Consider the following 24,239-nt stretch of genomic DNA (forward strand, 5'->3'; position numbering starts at 1 on the left):
CTGGGTAGTCTATGTTTAAGGAATTGTATTGGTAATATTTTAATGGTTATAATTTATTCTTCCGTTGATTATATAATGTTGATTCATAACTGTTAGAGGATTAAAAATGAGAAAAAGGTAAATAATTCAATTGGTTGGCTTGCCTAGCTTTCACTAGTAGGGGCCATCACGACTCCCGAGGGTGGGAAATCCGGGTCGTAACAGGTGTAAAGGAGATATCCACACAAGCAATTACTTAGTTCACATGTGTTCTTAACTTAACCATAGTTAGGTCATTATAATTGTAGTTAGTCCATTAGTCTGATAATTGTACAACTATATATGAATTGGCTCTAGTTAGTTAGTCACTGCATAAAGTAGTTAAATAGCACTGTACATTGTAACTCAGATATATTGCAGAAGAAAATTTCATTAATCATGAGAATTTAACAAATTATAACGACACCAACGCTTAAAACACAAAAACCTCTTGAATGGATATTAAAAAATATTTTTTAAGAAAACAAAAAGAATCCATAGACTTTTTCTTTTCTTATAAGTAATAACATCATTAAAATCAATCATTGAGGTCACTTTAGAGCCATATTTTATTATTTATATATCATCTACATGCAGCAGGTAGTAACATGAAGCTTGGCACACAAATAATGAAAGAGAACAATACGTGTACTGGTGTTGCTTAGAAATTATAAAGGTATTAAACATAGCACACATGTAATAAAAAGGGGCAATCCGGTGTACAAAACATCATGAATTCACGCAGGGTTCCAGAAGGGCCTTATTCTAAAGGGTGTAATGTAAACAACCGGCCCTAATGCAAGTATTAGTTACTATTTCCACGACTTGAACTCGTAGCCTATAGCTCTCAAGGAGAGACGCACGCAATCTACATATAAAATGCCACACACCCTCGTTTAGTTGCCCTTCAAAAGAATCCAAAAGCAAAAATCATCAATAAGTCTAGATTTATACAACTGAAAAAAGATTGATCATGAACCAGTCACCAGTTCCTAAAGTTTATGACTGCTCAAGAAAATACAGCTAAACTCTCACATGACCACAATGCTTAGAAATAGTTGCAAGTATAATGTGCACAACAACCAGATAAGGATGAAACACTGGCATTTGAAAAAATAACAACAACAAACCCAATTTAATCCCATTAGTGAGGTCTATGAAGGGTAGTGTGTATGCAGCTTTACTCCTAACTTGTGAAGATAGAAAGGTTTTTCCGACAAACCCTTGGCTCAGGAGAAGCATAATCACATCATTTGTTGAAAACCATGGAGAGGAAACAGTAACATGAAACAGTATCATCAACAGTAGGATAACAAGAAAACCTGCTGAAACACATGATGATAAAGAGCCTCACTATTATCATAATTAAACTGTCCACATTGATAAACTATCAAGAGGTAAACATTGGAATTTCCCATTTGAAACAACATAGTGTAAGCAACAACATTGTTGGAAGAACTAGATCAAATCAGAAAACAAAAGGACAGCAAAAGGAAAAAGAACATATTGTTGTATTCACTGCCTACTTGAACCTAAGCTAAAGAATCAAACTGCAAACACTTCGTCCAAATTTTCTACAGAACATATAACATTTGGTTGTGAGCCTACAACTCAATACTTACGCCGATTTCTGTCTGGAAAAACCTTTTGAAATCCCACCCTTTCACTTTTTCTACTTCATTTTCTTCTCAATTTTACATAGCTAGAACAATTCCACTTTCTTCTTATCACCATGCTTCTGATCCTCATTCAATTTTTCCTCGTCGCCTTTGGCTCCTTCAAATCTTCAATCTTGGAATCAGGCAAATCCTCATAAACAGGCAATGCCAATGAATCCGAAAACTTCAAATGAAAAGCTCTAACACCATCCAATTTCTTAGGAACAAACTCAGCAATTCCTTCAATAGCAGCCAAAACATTTTCCATAACTTCACCACTCTCCATCCCTCCCCTCCCAACCTTCAAAACACTACATGTCCCATTCCCTAAACACAACAAACTCGACGCGCAAGCTCTTTCTATTTCCTCTTTCCAACTACTATTCCCCCTTAAATCTACTGGCACAGGTACCTTCCTCTTCTTCTTGTAAAATTGCTTCCCTAATAAACCTGGAAGCAAATGTACCACTCTTTTATCAGTCAAAAACAATTCATATGAACCATACAACTCCCTTTTCGCCTCAAAAGACTTGTACTCAGCCTTCAACTTTGAAAATTTTAAAACTTTAGTTATTGGTATTCCTTCAGCTTTAATCTTTTTCTGCACTGTTTCAACATCAAGTTTGGATTTTGACATATGGGGTTTGGTCTTTTGCATTGTTTCAGCATAAAGATTGGATTTTGAGTTAAGGGGTTTTTTGGGTCTGTCATCAATAATGAGACAAATATTGGAAAAAGATTCAAGGGGGTGAAAAAGGGGGTGGGGGAGGGGGATTTTGTGGGGGGTGGTGAGTTCTTTTGGTGGGATTTTCTTGAGAGTTAACATAAGATAAATGAAATTATCTTCTAATACCTCTGCTTCTATTTCTTCTTCTTGTTCTGCTTCTTCATCTGATAGTAAAGATTGGTTTTTGGATTGAAGTTTCTTCCATTTGAGAAGAGCATTTACTGCCTTGAGCACTTGGGCTTCGTTAATTTTCGCCATTGTTGCTGAGTTGGGGAATGGTGACGGCGACTAGAGAATTTGTAGGGATGGTGTTTGGGGAAAGGGTTATTTACAGTTTTGGTTCATATGGTTTGGAAGTTGTGAGAATATTGTCCTACTTTTTATAGATTTTGCATATAGATTCCTAACTATTGAAATTTTGAACATTAACCTAAAAAACAAATCAATTTCGTTATGTGTTATCAGTATAGTTAAATTTATATTATCAATATTGTGTATAATACATAAGGTTAAAGGTAGAGGGTTAAATTTACTCTTGAAATATGTGAAATGGTCTAGTTTTATTATCCGTTAAACAATGTGGTTATTCATGTCCATTTAATTATAATTTTAACTCGAAATAGCGCTTAATCTGTTTGTCACGTTTAACTTTGCCATTCGTTAAAACTTAGCGATTAAAGTATAGACTTGATTCAGTTAACAACGATCAAAATTAAAACTTGGTTTGGCTCAGCTTTGTTTTGATAACGTTCAACTTTAGCTTGACTCGTCTCAATTAATTCAGTTGATATGTATAATTATCGATTTAAAAATAAATTTCATCGATCAAGCATAGTTATTAAGTGAGTTAATTTATAAATGTTAATATAATAATTAATACAACAAGTATTAACTAGTAGCATTGCAATTTTATAGTACTTCTTTATTTTATGTAATTAAATTGTAGTTACATACTAATGCAAGCCTACTTTATGATAGAAGTGAGATGTAAATAAGATTTTAAATTTAAGAATTCAAAATTAATAAAAAAAATTAGTGCGAAATTGTTTTAATTTTAATTTAAACTGGTGATTCTTAAAATTCAATGGCACGTGAATTCAATTATCACAATAAACTATTTCCAATTCATATAATTTGCAGCAGCTCAATACAGTCATACGACGTTGTTGCCACATTACATTTTGCTTCCCCTTACTTCTCAGACTACTCTGAAACGCCGTCATCAATCAAGCTACAATCATGGGTTTCGGAGCCCTAAGATCCATCATCCGACCCGTTTCGAGAGCACTCTTATCGACCCGAGCGTCATCCGCTTTACCTCAGTTCAACTGTCCGGCGACCATCATTTCTCCGTCGCCGGAGCTCCGTCATTTATTCAACAATCTCCGCCCTAAACTTCCATGGATTCCACCGTCCAGTGCTTTCCACAGCTTAACTGACACTCGCTTCCCAAAGCGAAGACCTAGTCTCAAGTCTCGCCGGAAAAGAGCTAGCTTGAAACCGCCAGGTTAATGATTTTCATTTTCCTGTTGTAATTAATTACTACTCTTTTTAGTTTGGTTTTGAAGCCTAGGGTTTTGGACTAGGGTTTAAGATTTTATGCCATTTTCGTATTTGGGCATTTCATTCTGCAAATTATGATTTTTTTTTGGCTTTTAGTATAAATGAAAATCTTTTACTCCATAGAAGAAATGTTAAAAAGTTAAATCATAAATCAAGGTGAGAATGCGTATTAATTAAAGTATTTACCCCATAGAAAGTGTCTTCCATAGTAAATATTTTAGCTTGGGGAATCATTTTCTAGTGTTTGGTTGGGATTTTAATTTTACAAGGTGGAGGATGGGACATGTGGATCTGTTTTAATGAAATATTTGAGTATTAAAGGTTCACAACAATGTCTAAGTGTTGGTTGATATAGAGTAAGAGTTGGGATTGTAAAGTAAAATGGCCCTTGATAGGCAGAATTACCCGGTAATTGTGTTAGTGGGAGATAGCAAGTACCCGATGGAATTGTCAAGGTACGCGTAAGAAGGTTTAAAAAAATAATTCTGTCATTAGTTATGGAAGTCAACTTCCCTTCTTTTGGTCGAAATTATACCTTTGGAGAATATTTTTCAACAGTTCAAACTAACCGCATACTTGAAAAAGGAAAACTTTTTCCCTAAAAATATTTTCTGTCATTCCAAACACACTTGGTATGTTTAGGATTTTTATCAGCTTTTGGATTAGAAAATATGAAAATAACTTAGAAGCTTCGTTTTTCTTTTGGAACTTAGGTCCATATGCGTGGGTCAAATATGTGCCTGGTGAGCCTATAAGTCCAAACAATCCCAATGAAGGAAGTGTCAAGCGAAGGAATGAGAAGAAGAGAATTGGGCAGCGAAAGGCGTTTATTTTGGTATGTTGCTACAGCTTTTGATTCTATTAATCTTTTCTGAGATGAATCCTCTTGGTTCTTGAGAAGAAGCGTTCTTTTATCTTTACCTTTTCATTAGAACAAAAAAAAGCGTTATTTTCTTGATGAGTAGATAATTGGATTATCTTAAGGTTTGCTGAACATAAGAACATTTAAGCTAAAGTGGTATGTAAAAAATTTAAGGGTCAAGAATTGCAGTCACACCGAGCTTCCAGAAACTTGATATTAGCATTGAACTTAATATGCAAAAGGCTGTTCATATGCTATTTTCTGATGCTATATATATATATTTGATATCGTGTCTACTGCAAACGCAACAATCAACAGATGATCCATGCTTTGTTTGCTATTTTGACGCAGCACATGTTGGTAGGCTTTCACGTCGCTATGTCTGAACATGTCTCTTAAGTCACTCTGGCTTGTACCATGAGACCTTAGGGGTCACTTAACTATGCCCGTTCAAAGTATTTTTGCTTGAATAAACTCCTGCCCCAGATGATCGAATCCAACTTATCCTGATGCGTAGCTAGTTATTAGGACAGTAAAATAAGAAAGCGAATAGCTTATTGCATCAAAAGGCTCTCTTGCTACAAGTTGATCGCCCTTTCACAAAAAGGTAGATTGTTATTTTGCATGCTATATATTTTGAATGACTATCAAGTGCTCGTTCCTCGATATATTTGTTGGCGACCATGCTTCCAAATTCCATTACTAATACAATCACATGAGACTTATTCAACATTGCTTTGTCTTGGTTCCCTAAAGCTCCCAAAGCCTAATATGAAATTCACATTAACCCAACAAAAACAAAAAAGAAGCAGTACACAAGCATACGATGGTGTATCCAATATACAAAGCAAAGCAAATTGCACCCTACTAACTGAATCAGCAAATCAAGCCTCACATCTCTCTGCTAGGCTTGGAGACTCTAAGTATCTAGTACTAACTATATTTTATAGATGAGCATACAACCAGTTTGAAAGAAATAAAGAGCTGCAAGAACACCTTCTTTCCTTATCAATGCACAATCTAGTCGATATAGTTATGCAGCAGACCCTCCTCGGTGTGAAGATTTATTACTTGTATCTTAGTGGGGTCTACTCTCATGTTCCGGAGACTTATCTTCTTATACAAAACTGTTTTCTCTTTAATGATGTCTCCTCAATGATTTTCTTGGTTTGGATCAAGCATTAAAGTTGGCAACTTAAGGTTCAATACAGTTTAGCCGGGTTTTATACTGTTTGAATCATTTGTAGTTATCATTATTCGTATGGCCAATGCAGAAACTGAAGAAGTATCTTTCAAGGAATCTTTTGATTTCTCTGTGCATTCCTTGAATTAATAAGTTTAAGTTTGCTTTCTGAGATCCTAGTTTCGTTAACCAATCCTTTTTACTATAAATTTGGTTTTATTTTCATGGACAGGCTGAGAAGAAGAAGCGCAAAGCTCAATTGCAGGAGGCCCATCGGAAAAAAATGAATAAGAGAGTAGAGCGTAAAATGGCTGCAGTTGCAAGGGATAGAGCATGGGCAGAAAGACTGGCAGAACTGAAGAAGCTCGAGGAAGAGAAGGCAGCAATGGCTTGATGGTTATTGAGCAGAGTTTCGATCTGTTGATTTTTCTCTCTTGTTTTTGAGAGTGAAAAATAGTTAATCCCTTATTTAATAGGCACAATTTCCTTCACACAATTTTTACTGCTGTCATGTTTTCTTGAGGTTAATTTCTACCTGTCTTTGTTTTGTTATCTTGCCTTAGTCTTGTTTAAGCAGAACGTGTGTCCTATCTCCAAAGTATACCCGTATGTTTGCCTAGGCATCTTGAATAATTTTGGGAGGAAGATTAGACGTAGAGAAATGAGAAATCTATATTCTGAACATGTGATTTCGATATAAAATTTTACTTAGAGAGATTGTGTGGTTCATGTATTTTGTATGATTTAGAGTAAAGCTAAGTTGTTTAAACTATCCAGAAACAAAAAGGAAACTTTTCGAAATGGTGCATGATATTTTTCTCATTCATGTTTCCAATCCTCGTTCATTATCTACCTCGTTTCTTATCTACAAATCTCCTGCTTAAAATTTGACACTACTATACCAACGCTGAAGAACTGGCACAAAATGTCACTTTGTTCAACATTTTATCGACTAATTTATACTGTGATAACTAAACAAGTGTTAATTTGCTACTCATGTTTATACTTTATTTCTACCAAGAAGGTTAAATTAATCTTCTTTTCTTTTCCTTTTAATTTGTTTTGAGGTGGGATTGGCCCATAAAAAGGGCAGGAGGCTTACTATTAATCTAAATATCTAATTGATGTAGGGATGAATTGTAACCATTAAACTGTAGTTTTAATTCGTAAAGATTTAACTATTTGTTCGTTATCTATGTAGCATTTAATTTATGGGATTAAGAATAAAATCAAGATGCTGTTTTCATAATTGATTGATAGCAACAGCCTGTAGGGAAACCAGGTGTTTAGGTTAGGCAGAGTCGCTTATTTTCCCATGCTCTAATATTTCTTTTGCCTTCACTAAATTTTATACTAAACAATTTGTATTTATTACCATTAGGGAATATGTACAACTCAAACAAATACTCCCTCCGGTCACTTTTACTTGACATGTATACTAAAAATAGATATCAACTTTTACTTTGCACTTCACGCATATCAAGTAAGGGTGTTAAACGGGTGGGCCGGGCCGGTCCGGGCCTGTGTTATTTGAACCCGTACGGGTTTGGTTCCGGGCCGGTTCCGGGCTAGGTCTTAACGGGTTTAACGGGTTCGGGTTCATCTGGGTAAAAATTGAACCGTAAGGGTTACGGGTTGAGGGGCCGGGCCGGGCCGGGTTTATTGTTTTTTTAATTTTTTTTTGGAATTTTGTATAACTATTGTAAGTTATATTAATACTTTGTATTAATTTAAAGAATACAAGAAGATGAGAAAAAATTGCACTTATTGGAAGTGCTACTTTTATTTCATAATTCAAATTTCAAACTTACAAATTGAAAGGTTTACATTTTTAACAATAAGTAAATTCAAAGGTTTTGCATTGCCTTAGTAAGTTCGTCATAATCAATATGAACTGAGTGACCTTCTTCTGGAGTGTTAAATTCGGATGGGTTACCATGTGTTAATATATCTCCAAGTTTCTCGTCTTCTGGGCTATCAACATCTTCACGTCCTTGATTTCTTCTTTCCGATCTAATCCAATCTCTGAAACATACTAAAACTTCCAAAGCATTGCTTCCCAATGAGTGACAGGTGTCTCCAAGTTGTTGTCTTGCTTGGCTAAACGCACTCTCCGATGCAACAGTTGAAATTGGCACATTCAGCACGTCCCGAGCCATTGCGAAAAGAACAGGAAATTGCTTTCCGTTCTCATGCCACCATCCCAACGGTGAAAATTCCTTTGTGCGAGGCTTTTTTTGCTTCTGCAAGTAGAATTGAAGTTCATCAATGTTCCTGCAACTTGTTTGAGTGTTAGAAAATGTAGAAAAAATATTAAAACTATCATCAAAGCCTTCTTCATTATTCACAGTAGCAGAAGTGCTACATTGCATAGTAGGATTAACATTGCCTACAGTACGAGCAGCATCATCAATTACATTTGCATAATAATTATATAATTTCTGTAAATAATCATTTAGGTTGTTCATAGAAACATATAAATTTGGGGTTTCAGTTTCTCCAATCTCCATATAAGTATATAAAGCATTCATTAATTGGTGACAATCAGACATCTTAATAGAAGGATTTAAAACAGCACCAATTAAGTAAATCGGAGGAATTGAAAAGAAATATTTTTTGAATTTTGCTTGCATTTTTTCCACAACATCCTTATATTTTTCTTTCTTCTTAAATTCAAAGAGTAGAAAAGAAATTTCAGCTATATGTACTAAAGCCATAGTAATAGTAGGGTAATATGCTCCAGAAAACTCAACAGTAGCTGTATAAAATTTATGTAAAAATTTAACAACATCATTAATGACCTCCCAAGTACTAGTTGTTAACATACGGCTTGGATCAGTACAATGCGCATTAGCAACTTCAGTTATTGGGAATCTATATTTGTAGCAACATTTTAAAAATATATATGTATAGTTCCATCTAGTAATAATTTCGTCTGGCATGAATCTGGGTTGAAGGTTATACTGGACACACTTATTCTTAAATTCCTTTATTCTAGATTGTCTATTATTTCCTTGAATAACACCAACTGCTCTTCTAACATGAGTAATCTCAGTTGAAAATAAATCAAGGCCACTTTTAACAATTAAATTATAAACATGACATGCACACCTAACATGGAAAATTTCATCAAGAGGTGGTTGCAAATGCATTTTTAATATTGAAATTGCGGCATTGTTGTTAGAAGCATTATCAAAAGACATACACAATACTTTTTGCTTGAGATTATAAAATTCAACAATTTCACAAATAGTACTACTTATAAATGCAGCAGTATGACTCTGATCCTCATCATATCTAAAAGCGATAATACGTTTTTGCATACAAGTAGTATCATCTATCCAATGACATGTAATTGTCAAATAATCACGTCCATTAACAGCATGGCCAATGTCAAAAGTTAGAGAAACTCTACAAGGAAGGTGACTAAACAAATAACGTATATATGTTTGATATTGTCCATGAAGTCTAAAGATATCAGCTCTACAAGTATTTCTAGGGATACCTTTAAATAAAGGATTGTAAATCCTTTGAATATACATAATAAGATATGACAAAGAAGCAAAAGAAAAAGGTAGACAACCTAAAGCAATCATTTTTGCTAACTCCTCACGATCCTTTATTTTATCATATTTAATTAATCCTCCAGTACTAGGGTTAATAGTTGCTTGATTTTCATCACCATCAGAGCCCCATTCTATGGGATGTGCAATTCTCATATGTCTACTAAGCGTTCCAGTTCCCCCTAAATTTCCTCCAGTCAAATGTTTAAAATCATCTTTATAAAGTTTGCATCTAACTCTATCAGTACCTTCAATTATTTCAAAAAAATTCCAAACCTTACTTTTTTTTCTACGATTAGTAGTCGGAGCCACAGGTGGTCTACCAGTAGTGGTGCCACGACCACCACCCCTTGTAGCACTAGCAACTCCAATACTACCAACTCCGGCACTAGTAGGTGTAGCTGGTATCTCATCTTCTATTCCTATTTCATTATCTTCTATTCCAAAATCTTCTTGTAATTGTTCATAATCTATATCTACATTATCATTAGGCGATGATTCAGAAACATGTGTAAATGGGTTATTAGTATTACTACCAGAAACTGAAGGACTACCTCTTTTTTTATTTCCACTCCTACCAGTAACTTTTCTACATGCTCTTCTAGCAGCACTAAATATATTGTAAAAATTAAAGTATAAGCTAAAATTAAATATGCAATTAAAATATTAAATAAGAAAAAGAGTTGGAGGGAATGCACCGAATTCGACAATAAATTGAGCACTTGATTACGCAATTCCGGTGTTACCACGAACAAACGTCAAGTAAGTATTTCAATTTTGAACTTCAAACTTCAAATTCCGAATGACAAATTCCGTATTATAAAATTAGAAGATGAAATCTTGCAAATTGAAGAATGAGAGAAATTGAGAAATTGAGATTGAGATATGAAATTTGAGTGAAGAAATGAAGAAGGGGGGGGGGGGGGTATTTATAGATTTTAAAAAGGTTAATTTTGTAAAGTGTTAAAAACATAAAATTAAAAAAAAAAGGCCATTTATGCAATAAACCCGTTGGCCAACGGATATTTCAGAAAAGCCTGATCTCCAACGGATAGTGGGCCCCATTTGTTCAGCAAAAATTCAAAAAAATTTAAAAAAAAACTGTTAACCGTTAACCGGGCCGGTTCCGGTCCGGGTTAACCGGTTTGGGCACTGTTCATGCCAAACGGGTTACCCGGGTCCGGTTAACTGGATCCTAAACCTAACAAACCCGTCCTACCCAGCCCACCCGGCCCCATATGAACCGCGCCGGTCCGGTCCCGGTTTGTACCGGTCTGGGCCGGTCCGGCAACGGCGGCCCGTTTGACAGGTTTAATAGCAAGAGAAGACAACTAATTTTTTGCTATTTTACCCATAGAATTTATTACTCATTTCAAATTATTTTCTCAGATCCAATAAAGTATGCATGTGACCGGAGGGAATACAAAACTGGCTGGACAGAACCAGCATATGCTGTTGAGTTTCTTTTTCAATAGAAACGCTAGTATACTCAAGTATTTACTCTGCGCTACTTTATTTTTACCTTTAAGCTTCAAAAATTGGCCAGAAAACCAAAAAATGATTCCATACAAATTGACCATTATGATAACTTGTCAAATTGAAAAACTTTTGAATGATTTTTCAATATTAGTCCTATACTGCAGAACAGAATGCAGGTTAAAAAGAAACGTTACCATCTCAAAGCCAAACTTAGAACTTGAACCACTCCAAAACACTTTCTGTAAGGTGAAAGTGAAAAGAAATTTCAAAAGCAGTCGACAGTTTTTTTTGTTGGGTGTAAGCAAAAAGTTTAATTGCAAAGGCTATATAAGCAATAGGACGAACAACAGGCCTGTTTGCTTGAGATTTGCATACACAAATTTAATGATCATTCCAGTAATACTAAATAGAGAAATCCACTTCAAAAACACATCTCAAATTAACTAAAACCAAAAAGCCTAACAGTAGTTGATCAAAATGTAGGCACTTAAGTACGAGCTGCAGTAGGAGCTCCGGCAGGGCGTGGAGCTTGACCAGGCTTGGGAGCATCATCCTGAAATAACCATAAAGAAACAAGACAAAAGCTCTAAGGAGGCAGAAGAATTACATTGATTCAGCAAAAGCAAGTGAAACAAATATGACCCCTGTTATTTTCTCTTAAAAAATTGCAAGCAGATGATACTTAACTAATATAGAACAATCTACTTATTAAAAACTCCAACAACTTACACATTAAAGTAGGTGATATAGGTACTTAACATTTTAGCAGGCAAATTGTTTTGCTAAATATAGGTGAAAAAACAAAGATGAGATTCAGACATCAGCAAAACTGACTGAATTGCTTAGTACTACATTAATATATCTAAAAAAAATGTGATTTTTCTCCAAAGCAGGAAATAGACTTTAACAACTAAATTTGATCTCAATAGAGAAAATATTGCAGAAAAGAATTAAACATAGTATAAGTAAAATTCAGTACCCTTGGGCGTCTGAAGCGCTGTGGAGGCTCACGGACCCTCCTATCAGTAACAGAGCGGACCCTAACAACTTTGGAGTGGATGGCACATGAGACACAATATTGCATCTTCAAGTACAGCTTAGGAAGAGTGTACACTGTAAATACAAAAATATTCATCTCAGTACATTATGCAATATTGCATGTAAATACATAGTGTCAATGCACTATGAAGCTCACATTCAAAAGCACAAGCTTCCTGAACATCCCTCACTGCTGCTTGCTCAACGATGTTCCTCACAAGGAACCTCTTGATTGCTTTGTCCTGATAGACAAATCAAAAAGAAAAGCAAGCTATCAGATTCAATTAATCAACTAATATTCAATTGCAAAGAAGTTGCATCTGCTATACAGCACCTCTAACATGAAAAAAATTTCTCCAACATATACCCTACTCAGGAAAAACTGGTCTTTTAATTTAAAACCAAATTGATTCTGCAAAGCCGAGATGAAGAGAGGAGCCATAAAACTCGTCTTATTATCCCGTGGGCAAGCAGATATTGATATGTTAAAGCATGGATACTCCATTAATTAGCTTAGACAGCAAATTTGCACTAAATCAAACATTGTGAAGATCCATGGCTTCTCAAATTGCCTGAGTTCTAAGCAATTATCCAAAAACCATACATAAAGCATTTTATCCCAATCAATCAATCAACTATGCCTCAATCCCAAACTACTCAGAATCGGCTATATAGTCTTGTATAGCATTCAGCAATTTTTAGGCCAATTAATTCAGTAATAGATAACTTGTATTAAGGGGTCTCTAAAACTAGAGGCTCTCTGAATCAAAAGAGTAACAGGTGAACAAGCTCAAACAGCAAGGTTTAGAATTCCTATATATCAAGCTATAGCTCCAGATAGCCCACAAGAATTTAGTCCAGCGGTAAGAACACAACTTGTGATGTGTCGTTTAGGCGCACAAGTCACTGGTTCAAACCCAACAAAACATATGGTATTTAGGTGAAGGGTAGAGGGGCGAGCCCATTATCGCCCACGTTTCAAACATGGCACCACTGGACCTATTTCATGATTTTGAAAAAAAATAAATTATAGCTCCATTCAACAACACTAGAGATATCATTTACAACAAACTGAATAAGCACTCAAAAAAAATATACTAGCAATAGTCAGATAAACATCAAAATCATAACAAAATAAAGCTTGTTCCAACAATCTAAGCCCATTATATGCACACGTGTAGATCCTTAAACGTTATTTTATGCATAAGTATATCATTTATGCACATATGATTAACATAACAAACCCATCTAGTTTGATATAGAGATGTAGTAGTAGTTATTGTTGTTGTATAAACAATAATTACGAAGGAACAGACCTTAGGGCAGCACTTGCCGCAGTTAGAGCAGCGAATGAATTTAGTGTGGCCACGTCCATGCTTGTTACGACCTCCGTTTCTTCTCTTGAATGTCTGCAAATTTAGAGAAATAGATTTAGAAATTGTACATTTTTTCTAGGTATAATGTTTACGTTTGCTGAAGAAATCCAAAAGTTTAGCTTACCATTTTGGCCGGACGAGTTGTAGCAGCTGCTGAGCAGTGGATACGATGGAACTCTAATGGCGACCACTCTGCTTCTGAAGCTATCAGCTACTAGGGTTTTTCTTTGATAAGAGATGTGAAATATAAGCCTTCTTTGAAAAGCCCAATAAACATGGGCCGTCTTCAGAAAGCTCGAATACAATGGGCCTTTTTTGAAAGCCCAAATACGAGCGTCCAGATACAGAATTTTGTTTCTTTGTTTTTTATATTTTCCCTACGGTACTCATATTTATTGATTCATGTTTTTAATATATTTGAGATAATGATTTGAAATGAGTAATTAATACTGTAAGTATAACATGGAAAAAATTATCTTCTTTTAATATGTTGTTGAAAGTGACAAATAAAAGCGAAAAATTTATTTTTAAAATACAGAACAACTAAAAGTGAATAGAACGAATATTAATTAAGTGAAACATTTGAGGAAAAGATACTCATAGGAGTAATAGTTTTAAGCAAGTACTCTTAGGGGTCGTTTGGTATGAGCTATAAGAAAGTATAAGGGTGATATAAAAATTTAATACCACCTTAATACTTTGTTTGGTTAGCAAACCAGGTATAAGTTATCCCGGTGTTAATTTTAACACTGGGATAACTTATACCTTATAGAAGGTGGGTAATTAGCACTGGTATAACTTATACCTTTTTCTTAGAAATTATGCAATTGTCATTCTTAATACAATATACCAAACAATGAATAAACAACAATCCAGCATAACTAATCCCAGCATAACTTATTCCAATATAACTTATACCGGCATAATTTATACCGGTATAAATCATATTCCAACCAAGCGACCCCTTATATGTCAGTTAGTTTAGAGTTCCAAAATTTGCCAAATTTGTATTTTCCTTTTTTAATAAAATAATTTCTTATGAAAGTTTTTCAGAAAATATCATATCATCTACACATTTTTTATGATTTAATAGGAAAAAAGAATTACTCATAATAATGCAGTTTAAATTGTGAAATTTTTATTTCTAAATTACTTTGCAACATACTACTATATTATCAAAATATTAGAAACATAAATGCAGAGTAAGTTAACACAAGAAAATTTCCAACAAGTGTATTGTGTGTCTTATGCACTTGTGTATATTTACACTGGAAAAATAAAATAAAAGAAAAAAGAAAACTTAATAGCCGTCTAAAAGGAAGACTCCCCAATCCAACAGTAGATATACAATCCACGTCACCGATCCGAGTCATTCTCACATTCCACCAAAACCCTTTGGCGGGTTTTTATAAAATTAAATGTGGCGCCTAATTCGAAAAATGAAAACCACATTTTCCCACATTCCCTCCCTTCATTTCCTTCTTTAAACCCTCCAAATCCCCACATACCTTTCACCCAAAATTCTCTCTTCAATTTTCTGAAATTCTCAGTTCAATCAAAAACTCGTCGTAAAAATGGCTGGTGGTGGAGCATCAAAGTCTTCAAATGGCCCAACTAGGGTGAGAAAGAGGGTAGAAGTTGAATCTGCTACTGCTGCTAGTCTTAAACGTGCTAAAGATGGCAGCGCTTTTGCTCGTTGGTATGCACTATTCTATATTATCTGCTATTGTTTCTAACCATTTGATTTATGGTGCTGTAAATTTATTCATCATATGGATTTATCGGCAGATTCAGTATTTTAAGTCTCTGAATGTAAATTTCCAGGCATCCCTTTTTGCTTGGCACTATTTTTTGTGGATTTAGTACATATATGTAATTTTCTTCTTTAAAAAAAGTTAAATATAATGTTTAGTTTGGAGATGGTGTGTGTTTTTGTGTCATTTAGCATGTTCTTCGTTGTTTATTAACTTGGAATTAGTATAAACATTATTATATTGTCATTTGTAAGAGTTAAGTATATATATGTCAAGTTGAAGGTGGTGGTTTTTTTTTTTTTTTTTTTATAAAAATTTTGTAATCCATGAAAAAAGGAAATGCATTTGTGGTTGGGAAATTCAGTGAAAGATAATGCTGGGGTGTTTTGGTTTGATGGAATTCATGTGTTTGTGTAATTAATTAACTGAAGAATTGTTGGGGGTTTCCTTGTACTGTTGTTGACTATTATGTTGTATACTGACATGAATTGGGTTTTCTCTTCTTTTCATTATTGCAGTGATGAATGTAACAAGGATGTACCCATAGCATTAATTAATTTCCACAGTTGTAGCCTTGATGCAAAAATCAAAATGAATTTGGGTAATTTACACTCTGCCTTTCGTTAGACGTATCTCTTTATTCACTTGGAATTAATTGTATTAGGCATTTTGTTGGACTTTGTTAATGGACTAATTTGTTATTTGTACAGAGGCTCAGGTTGTGGAAAATGCAAGTGAAACAAAGAAACCAGCAGCAAAGTAATTTTCTTGATTCTTTGTTATATTTTGTCATTTTCATTCTGTGCTTGATCTTTTAATGGTTGACAGTATTCTTAAAATTTACATCATGTTACTATGTGATTTTGCACAGGAGTAAGGAGAAATCAACCGAACCAAAAGCTAAGAGGGAGAAGAAAGCAAAGAATCCAAATGCGCCAAAACGACCTCCCACTGCTTTCTTTGTGTTCATGTAATCTCTCTACCTTTGTGTATGAGTTTGCATTTATATATCAATCTGTAGTTTGTTTGGTATGTTATATACAATGCTTTGACATGAAATAAACATACATGCAGGGATGAGTTTAGGCAGACATTTAAGGCTACAAATCCTGATTGCAAAAGTGTCTCCACGGTAATGTTTAATTGAGCTCTTCCTGATATTAAAGCCTTTTGGCTCCATTTGGTGCTAATCTATTTGTACTTTTGAACCATTTAGGTTGCTAAGGAAGGTGGTGAGAAATGGAAGTCACTGACTGATGAGGTGAGTGGCATGTGTAACATGGTTTCTACTAGTTTGTTGTAATTGTGTCCAGTATCATTCTTACTCGCTTGGTTCAATTGTTTTCACCAGGAGAAAAAGCCTTATCAGGATAAAGCAGCAGAGCTCAAAGCAGCATATGAGAAGGCCCTGAAGCAGTCTAATACTGATGCTGAGAATGCCAATGTGGGTTCTTGTTCTATTTGTTATTGTTGTAAATTGTAGTCTAAATTCTTTTCCTATTCTTACATCTAAATTGATGATTTCAGGATGAAGATGAGTCCATTGAGAAGGAAGTGAAGGAAGAAGTAGAAGTAGTTGAGGAAGTGAAAGAAGAGGTAGAAGTAGATGAGGAATAGAGCTGTTGGTGTTTGAAATTTGTAGCTATTTTCCAGCCTTTTGAAATGACTAGTCTTGAGCTTATGTAAATTTTGATCATTGTCAACTTAGGTTTATTAGAAGTAATATATGGAAGCTTATGTTTAAGTTCTTGCTTTCAAGCCTTTTTGGAATGAAATTTATGTCAATTTTCTGATGATTCTTAGTTGCCATCTCTATGTCAAATTTACCAAGTGATAATTGATTTGTGTATGAGGTGATATGTTTGCAAGACATTAGAGGAGAACTTGAAAATGAAAATTTCCAATTCATGTCAAATTTATGTCTAGGAACAATGACTAACAAAGTAAGACAAAGTTGTACAAGTAGTACTAGAATTCAAAAAAAAATGTGTTTGGTTATTGCAAGCATAAATTCCTATGGTGTGGTCAGCATTTACTGGCCCAACTTCTCTTGTTTCTTTCCCTTACAAGGTGGCAAAGGCTTGCCACACAGGCATAGATTGTGGGCATAAGCAGCTGCAGGGAAGATGTTGTATGGTCTGCCTTGTGGGATTTCTCCACATAATCTGTTTGCTCTGAAGTTTGCATGTCTCAATTCTTCAATCCCCAACAAGCTATTTGGAATCTTGCCCGAAATCTTGTTAATTGACAAGTCTAACCATTGCAACTTCAGCAATGATCCTAGACCTATAGGGATTGTACCAGCAATTTGGTTTCTTGATATATCTAACCTCTCAAGCTTATCCAGATTTGAGATTGAAGTGGGGATTTGACCTGCAATCTTGTTACTTCCAAGGTTGAGCACTTTCAGGTTCAAGCCACCACTGAACTCTGGGATGTTTCCCGAAATTTGGTTGTTCGAGACATCCATCACCTCCAAAAATTTGCTTGTCTTGTTGCTTAAAATCCTTGAAAGTGAACCGAAAAGCTGGTTTGAATGCAGGTCAAGAGATGAAATTCCATCAGGCAATTTGATCAAAGCAACATCAGATTTTAATTGGTTGTTTGATATCTTTGCCTTTTGCAAGCTCGACATTCTTGCAAGGAAATTCGATATTCCATCCGTGAAGAAATTATCCGATAGGTCTAAGGAGTTCAGGGAATCAGGCCTCGTGAAATTTGGAAGCGTCCCACGAAGCTTACAGCCAGCTAAGTTAACATCAGAAAGTTCTCTATTTCTAATCCAATCAGGCACTGTTCCTAGATTGAAATTGTTGTAAGACAAGTCTATTGACAGAAGAGCAGGGAGGCCATTGGAAAAGGCAATAGGCAAAGGATCTAAGAGGGCATTTTTAGATAAACTAAGGTTCCAAAGATTTGGTAATCCTGCAATAGACTCAGGAATTTGGCCTGTCAACTTGTTAAAACTCAGTGAAAGAGAAGTGAGTGCCTTTAACCTCCCAATTTGGCTAGGAATTCTTCCTGTCATCCGATTATGATCGAGTGATAAAAACGAAAGCTTTAGCAAATTGCACAAGGAAATTGGAATTTGCCCTGACAATTGGTTACTGGAAAGGTCAAGATATGTCAAATTCTGAAGCTCTCCTAGAAAATCTGGAATCACCCCAGATAACAAATTGTGACTAAGATCCATAGACTGTAACTTAGCAAGATTTTTGAAGGCAATTGGTATAGGACCAGTGAGCAAATTTCCAGCCAAATTCAACTGCTGCAGATTCTTGAAATTCCCTATAGTAGAAGGAATTTGTCCTGACAAATGATTCTCACCTAGTGAGAGTGTCTGAAGAGAGGACAAATGACCTAAACTAGAAGGTATATACCCTTGTAGAGAATTATCATCTAAAATAAGTTGCTGCAATTTTGTGAGATTTGAAAAGCTCTCTGGGATTTTCCCCTCAATGTGTTTCATACCACTTATTATCATTGTTTCCAAGAAATGCAAATCACCAAGACTTGGTGATAAAATTCCCTTCATATAAATGCTAGTATCCCTCTCAGAAGGTCTTTGCAAAATCAACCTATTCACTCGTCTCGTAACAGGATCACACTCTATACCTTCCCAACCACCCCCACAACAATCAGTACCTGTCCAAGAAGAAAGAATATCAGTAGTGTCTTTCAATATCTTGGCTTTAAATCCAAGAAGAGCTCGCCTATCGGCCTCTGCACAAGCTGGCTCGGACACTGCAGACGCTGTTTTTGGTTCTTGGGGTAGGGACAATGAAGTTGAAAAGAGGTGAAAGAATGTAAGAAAGAACAAAATCTTGAAAACCAACATCAGAAACTGCATTTTGTGATGTTGGTATTGATTTGTTTGGAAAGTTGGATAAAGATATAGTGGGAAATAACTTTGAAGGAAAATAGTACTATATGCAACTAGAGTATATTATATGTCTGTTATAGTAATAAAATATAGGAGTAGCTTAAAAGATTTGAAAAGGAAGGATGGGCTGTATGACTTAGACAACAAGGTATAATGATGAAAAAGATATTGGAAAAAATCTGAAGAGAAGAATGATTTGGTCTGAATTTCTGAACAATTGTTTCACTTATTTATAGAGAGTTTTGACTAGGAACTGTAATTTGTGGTTAAAATAGTAGTTTTTTCTCAGGTGTGAGTGGGAGGGTGAAATTTAAGTGACTTCACATGTAAATATGACCGTTTTTTAGGCTCATTCACGAGTATCCTAAAGTCCATAGGAACGTTGGAGCGCACTATGCATTAGGTTTAAAATTCTTTCCCACCTTTTGGGAACAATTCACTAAGTTATTTTGAATTTTTCTGGTCTACTATTTCACCTTATGCACCGATCTACACGGGTGAAAGTCTCGTTGGGGGTTGGGGGGGGGGGGGGGGTACAGGCGGGTCGGACATGGACTGGTAAAAAACGAATAATACAAAACGAAAATAATATCCGACGCGGTCATATTCGTTGTTTATTTTTTTCTAGCCATATACATAGATTACACATTGATTATACATAATTATACACATATGATACATAAATTATGCATATCTCATACCTCCATAGGCTATTTTTAGTTTAAATGGTTAGGTGGTCGGCTATTTGAGTTAATTATTCTATTAATTAATACGGATAAAAAATGAGTTAACTGGTGCATAATATGGATATCGTATTATCCATGATTTCTCTAATGTGATCAATTTTTTGAGAATTTCTAGTCTTCAAATTTGACGAACCCCCAACTTGTGTCGATTCAAATGTAAAAGTTAAACCTATTATTTATCCATTAAGTATCTATATTTAAGTGGATAATATGGATAAGATCCATATTAGACCCAATTTTTAAAAGGTCATTATCCAACCTATTTTTTAGTAGATAATATACATACATAATTATTTTTTTGTTCATTTTACCACCACTAGGTAAGATCATTGAAGGTTTTAAAAGAGGACGAGATCGAAAATCTCACTAAAAGAAGTTGTTTTAAAGACCTATAATCTTTTGAAAATCCATGCAGACCTACTGAAAACATGCCACGAAATAAAATGATCAATACATGTAATAGAAATTAGAGAGATTAACTCTTAGTCATGTTAAATTCAGAGTTTTTGGTCTGATAAAAAAAAATACTAATAGAATTATATGTAGAGAACTTCTAGTACCGAAGAAACTATTTCATATATATTGAACTGAAATAAGTATATATTATGCGAGATAAACAGTGAAAATTTATATAGTTCACCTCAACTTACCTGAGATTGTGATGTAGTAATTATACTATTTAACTCACCATTCCTCGCTTATAATTTGAGTATAAAAAAATGTCTATTGGTGGAAGTACCATTCATCCTGTTACCTTTTATTGAGAAAGGGGTAACTTAAGTGTAATATAGAAAGGGCAGAATAGTCATTTCACTATGTATGTTAATTAACAGAAATTAGGAGTCCATTAGTTAGTTAATTACATATCTATATAATGTAAATCAACAGATTTTCTAACACACGCAATAGATATGAAATCATTTCCTGCTTATTTCTCTCTCTAACTTCTCTCTAGTTCATCTCCTCTAACTCTTCTTCATCGCTAGGGTTCATACCCTGTTCATTTCACCTTTTAAGTTTGGAGATTATAGTTTTTGCATTTAATCTAAACAATTATTACTACAGTCGCGAACCTGACAGAACTTAATTATTATTAAGAAATAAAAAGAAGAATATGGATTTTTGAAGATTTTTGGCATTTCGATTGACACCAAATCAATGAGGTGAAGCAAATTTTCACCTTAAATGTATTCTACTTACATTATGAGGGGAGGAAATTTATTGGATTTGGTCAATTGTACGTGGTTGTTACATTTTGACAATATAAATAAATAATACTATTGGAGTAACGAATTTAAGTTTATACATCAGCCATATATAATGTTTTTACACATTACTATAATTTAACATATTAAACAAGTTAATTACTATTTTTACTAGGTTTACATACAATTATTTTATAAATAATTTAAAAGTAATTTTTTATTATTATCAGTGCATAAAAATTAAACTTACTTATAATTTATCCTTTGCCTCATTTTAATGAAAATACATTGAATATCCGTTAGTCCAGATTAAAAGGAAAATACAAAAAGAAGAAAAAACGTTTAGGATTTAAATCGTCAACCTACTACTTGACAAACGCATGTGATTTCTTTATTGATATATGTTGAATTGCTGTTGTACAGAATGATGTGATTATCGACTTTCCTCTTTTGGAAGTTTGCTACTTTGCTTGCAACTAAATTTAATTAAACGGTCCAATCACAGTAAAACCACTTAATATAATTGGTATCTAAAGGTAAAAAATTTTTTGCTGTCTTCTCGTTAATTATCCTTTTATGATTATAATAATATCTCCCAACATTATGGTAGCGTTTAAACATAAATTTGGTTAAAACATGGAAAAAAAGAGTTTTTGAAGTTGCATTAAAAAAAAAATTGAAAGTTGAAATTATATTTGGACATGTATTTTAATTTTTTTTTAAAAATTTGATGTTTATGCGCGAAAGAAAATATTTTACCCCAAAACTGCCATGCACCAATTTTTGGGAATATTTTTTTTTTCAAAAACTGATCATATTCTATAAACAAACAGTATTTTCAATTATTTTTTGAAAAAAAGCAACCGAACTCTACGGTCAAACAAGAGTTATATTTGATGCTTGTATTTTTTCAAACAAAGTGAGCCGTACGGTCAAAAACTTCTCTATAACATCTATTCTCTATAACAATACTTCATTTTAATTGCCAAGTTTCTATTTAGAAATTACTTTTTCATATACTACAAAGCACTTCGTTATAGCATTCACAAAATATCCGGACAAATACTCGGAGAAAAACGCAAATTGCATGACATTATCTGAAATATCTAAGGGAAGAAAGTGATTAACTTGTCAAAGATTATTACTAATTGATTAGTACGAGATTACTGAAGAATCATAGGATTGAAGTAGTAGTGCATTGGATTCTGAAAAACTTATGAATTTGTGACCCTATGACTAGTTTAGTTTCATGTGGCTACAAAATCTTCAGTAGCAAGAGTTGGTTCAAGTTAGTTGGTAATCATTAAGCTTTGTATTTATTTGGGACCCCAAAAAGACATCCCTTGTGACCATTTCACTAATTACCATCACAGAATCTTAGCTCCCGTTTGGATATAGATGTCTTTTTTACTTTTTTATTTTTAAAAAAAGAATTCCGTCTACTATTCGGCATTAAGATCCATCCAATAGTTTAATAACTTGCTTGGGTCATCTAAGAGGTAAGGCCTCCTTCGATCGCCTTAGAGACTATTTATGGACACTACTCATCATAAGAAAGCAGTCATGTTGATAATAAGAGTAATGAATCAGAATTGAGACATGGAGAAGAGGTGAAAGAGAGATTTTAGAGCCTGCAAGCAGCAAGCAAGAATGACTTTTCAGCCATTGCAGACTAGCTTGTAGTTTAGGGGTAATATTCGAAGTTGTGATCGGATCTTTCATTAAAAAGAATCGATTCAATATATTTCTTATGTACCTTTAGGTACTGTATTGGATTGAATCAGAATATTTGTTCATGAAATTTGATCAGTTTTTATTTTCAAGTCTCAAAAACTAGTTTCAGCCATTTTTGGGTGAAAGTATTTCTTTTTCGCCCACAAAAATTTTAACTTTTTTCAAGTAAAGTTTATATTCAAACACAACTTCAATTTCAAAAATTATTTTTCAACGCAACTTTAATTATTTTTCTTCAAATTTCAACGAACTATATCTCCAAACTCCTACGTAGTTCTCACACATGATCCAAAATTTCGTGAAATTGATTTGATATTTTCTAGCACAAAAAGTTGTTTTTTACTATTTGATTATAGGACAACTGACACACACACACACATTATATATATATATATATATATATATTTCTATTATATAGAAAAGGAAAGATGGTTGACCAAGGGCATATATGTCATTTCATAAGAATTTCATGTTTGCATTTCTTAAATGCAAAATACAAGAAATTGATTCATCTTCTGTAACATCTATCCATCCCGCAATTCCAATCAACCGATTCATTGAGTAACTCTTGAGTAAACTATTAAACTAATAAGAGTTGTGTCGTCTAACTTCATTCAAAAATGAAACTTGAATTTTTATAGAATCAAAATAGAAATGATTTTCGAATTTGATCACGTGTGTACTTGGTGTATAACCTCAGCAGTATCTTTGTTTACCCTGGAATCCGGATAACAATTGAATTTATATGGGGTTTTAAGGATCCGTGAACTAAAAGATACAAAAGGTTTGGATTGAGGAAAATAAAAGATAAAGACTCAACAATTGCTGTTAAAGTAAATAATCGCAGAATATAATATTGCTTAGAACAATTGTGCTTGATAGCGTACAAGAATAGAGAGAGATGGTACTGTAGTGTAATGGTTTCCGATCCCCTCTTTATGGGGTCTTCTCCCCTTTTATACATTCTGATTAAGGGTAAAAATAAGGTAGGTAAATTAATTACATCGTGGATCCCTGTAATTACGCCTTAATGGCCTGAAGTGGTTGAAAAAATCACGTTTGGGCGAGATATCCGGCGACGCTTGGTTATCCGTTACGAGTCCGGCTTCCGACCTTGTGTGTTTCTCCATCCGGTGGTGACTCATATCGAGCTCTGCAACGGTCTCGAAATGACTCGACCTCGGTTGTTGACGTGGCCGTCGTTCTACCTTGCATCCAGGTCGGGTTCGATGGCCCCGACTTGCCCCGGACCGGACCCAACCCGGTCGGGCTCAAGCAAAAAAGGGTATCACCCAATACAGAAGTCTTCTTCATCATCCTCAGGGGTTGGTCGGTTTTCCAACTCTTCCAAGGTTGAGTGTATAGAATTCAGTACTTCTTCATGGACCGCGAACATTTCCTTCGCCGCGTGTTGCTCTCCATACACCGTCTCTATCCTGTCCTTTGTCGG

General features: G+C 34.5%; 5 protein-coding genes across 5 annotated transcripts; 2 read left to right on the forward strand and 3 right to left on the reverse strand.

The window, feature by feature from the left end:
- Positions 1,357–2,759, reverse strand: LOC109229172 (ribosomal L1 domain-containing protein 1-like). The gene has a single exon (XM_019394517.1). It carries the CDS (start codon positions 2,659–2,661, stop codon positions 1,768–1,770), a length of 894 nt encoding a protein of 297 aa, XP_019250062.1. The 5' UTR covers positions 2,662–2,759; the 3' UTR covers positions 1,357–1,767.
- LOC109229173 lies at positions 3,537–6,738 on the forward strand. The gene is made up of 3 exons (XM_019394518.1): positions 3,537–3,910; positions 4,680–4,801; positions 6,244–6,738. Exons 1-3 carry the CDS (start codon positions 3,643–3,645, stop codon positions 6,403–6,405), a joined length of 552 nt encoding a protein of 183 aa, XP_019250063.1. The 5' UTR covers positions 3,537–3,642; the 3' UTR covers positions 6,406–6,738.
- Positions 11,336–13,702, reverse strand: LOC109229174 (40S ribosomal protein S26-3-like). The gene is made up of 5 exons (XM_019394519.1): positions 13,592–13,702; positions 13,408–13,500; positions 12,249–12,333; positions 12,033–12,166; positions 11,336–11,606 (listed from the first exon to the last, which is right to left on the reverse strand). The coding sequence occupies exons 1-5, from the start codon at positions 13,592–13,594 to the stop codon at positions 11,541–11,543; spliced, it is 381 nt and encodes a 126-aa protein (XP_019250064.1). The 5' UTR covers positions 13,595–13,702; the 3' UTR covers positions 11,336–11,540.
- LOC109229176 (high mobility group B protein 7-like) lies at positions 14,942–17,017 on the forward strand. Its single transcript, XM_019394521.1, has 8 exons — positions 14,942–15,166; positions 15,740–15,822; positions 15,932–15,980; positions 16,093–16,191; positions 16,296–16,353; positions 16,438–16,482; positions 16,573–16,665; positions 16,749–17,017. The coding sequence occupies exons 1-8, from the start codon at positions 15,042–15,044 to the stop codon at positions 16,836–16,838; spliced, it is 642 nt and encodes a 213-aa protein (XP_019250066.1). The 5' UTR covers positions 14,942–15,041; the 3' UTR covers positions 16,839–17,017.
- On the reverse strand, positions 17,103–19,327 carry LOC109229175 (probable leucine-rich repeat receptor-like protein kinase At1g35710). Its single transcript, XM_019394520.1, has one exon. It carries the CDS (start codon positions 19,069–19,071, stop codon positions 17,254–17,256), a length of 1,818 nt encoding a protein of 605 aa, XP_019250065.1. The 5' UTR covers positions 19,072–19,327; the 3' UTR covers positions 17,103–17,253.

Source organism: Nicotiana attenuata, chromosome 7, assembly GCF_001879085.1.
Source record: "Nicotiana attenuata strain UT chromosome 7, NIATTr2, whole genome shotgun sequence".
Taxonomy (NCBI): Eukaryota; Viridiplantae; Streptophyta; class Magnoliopsida; order Solanales; family Solanaceae; genus Nicotiana; species Nicotiana attenuata.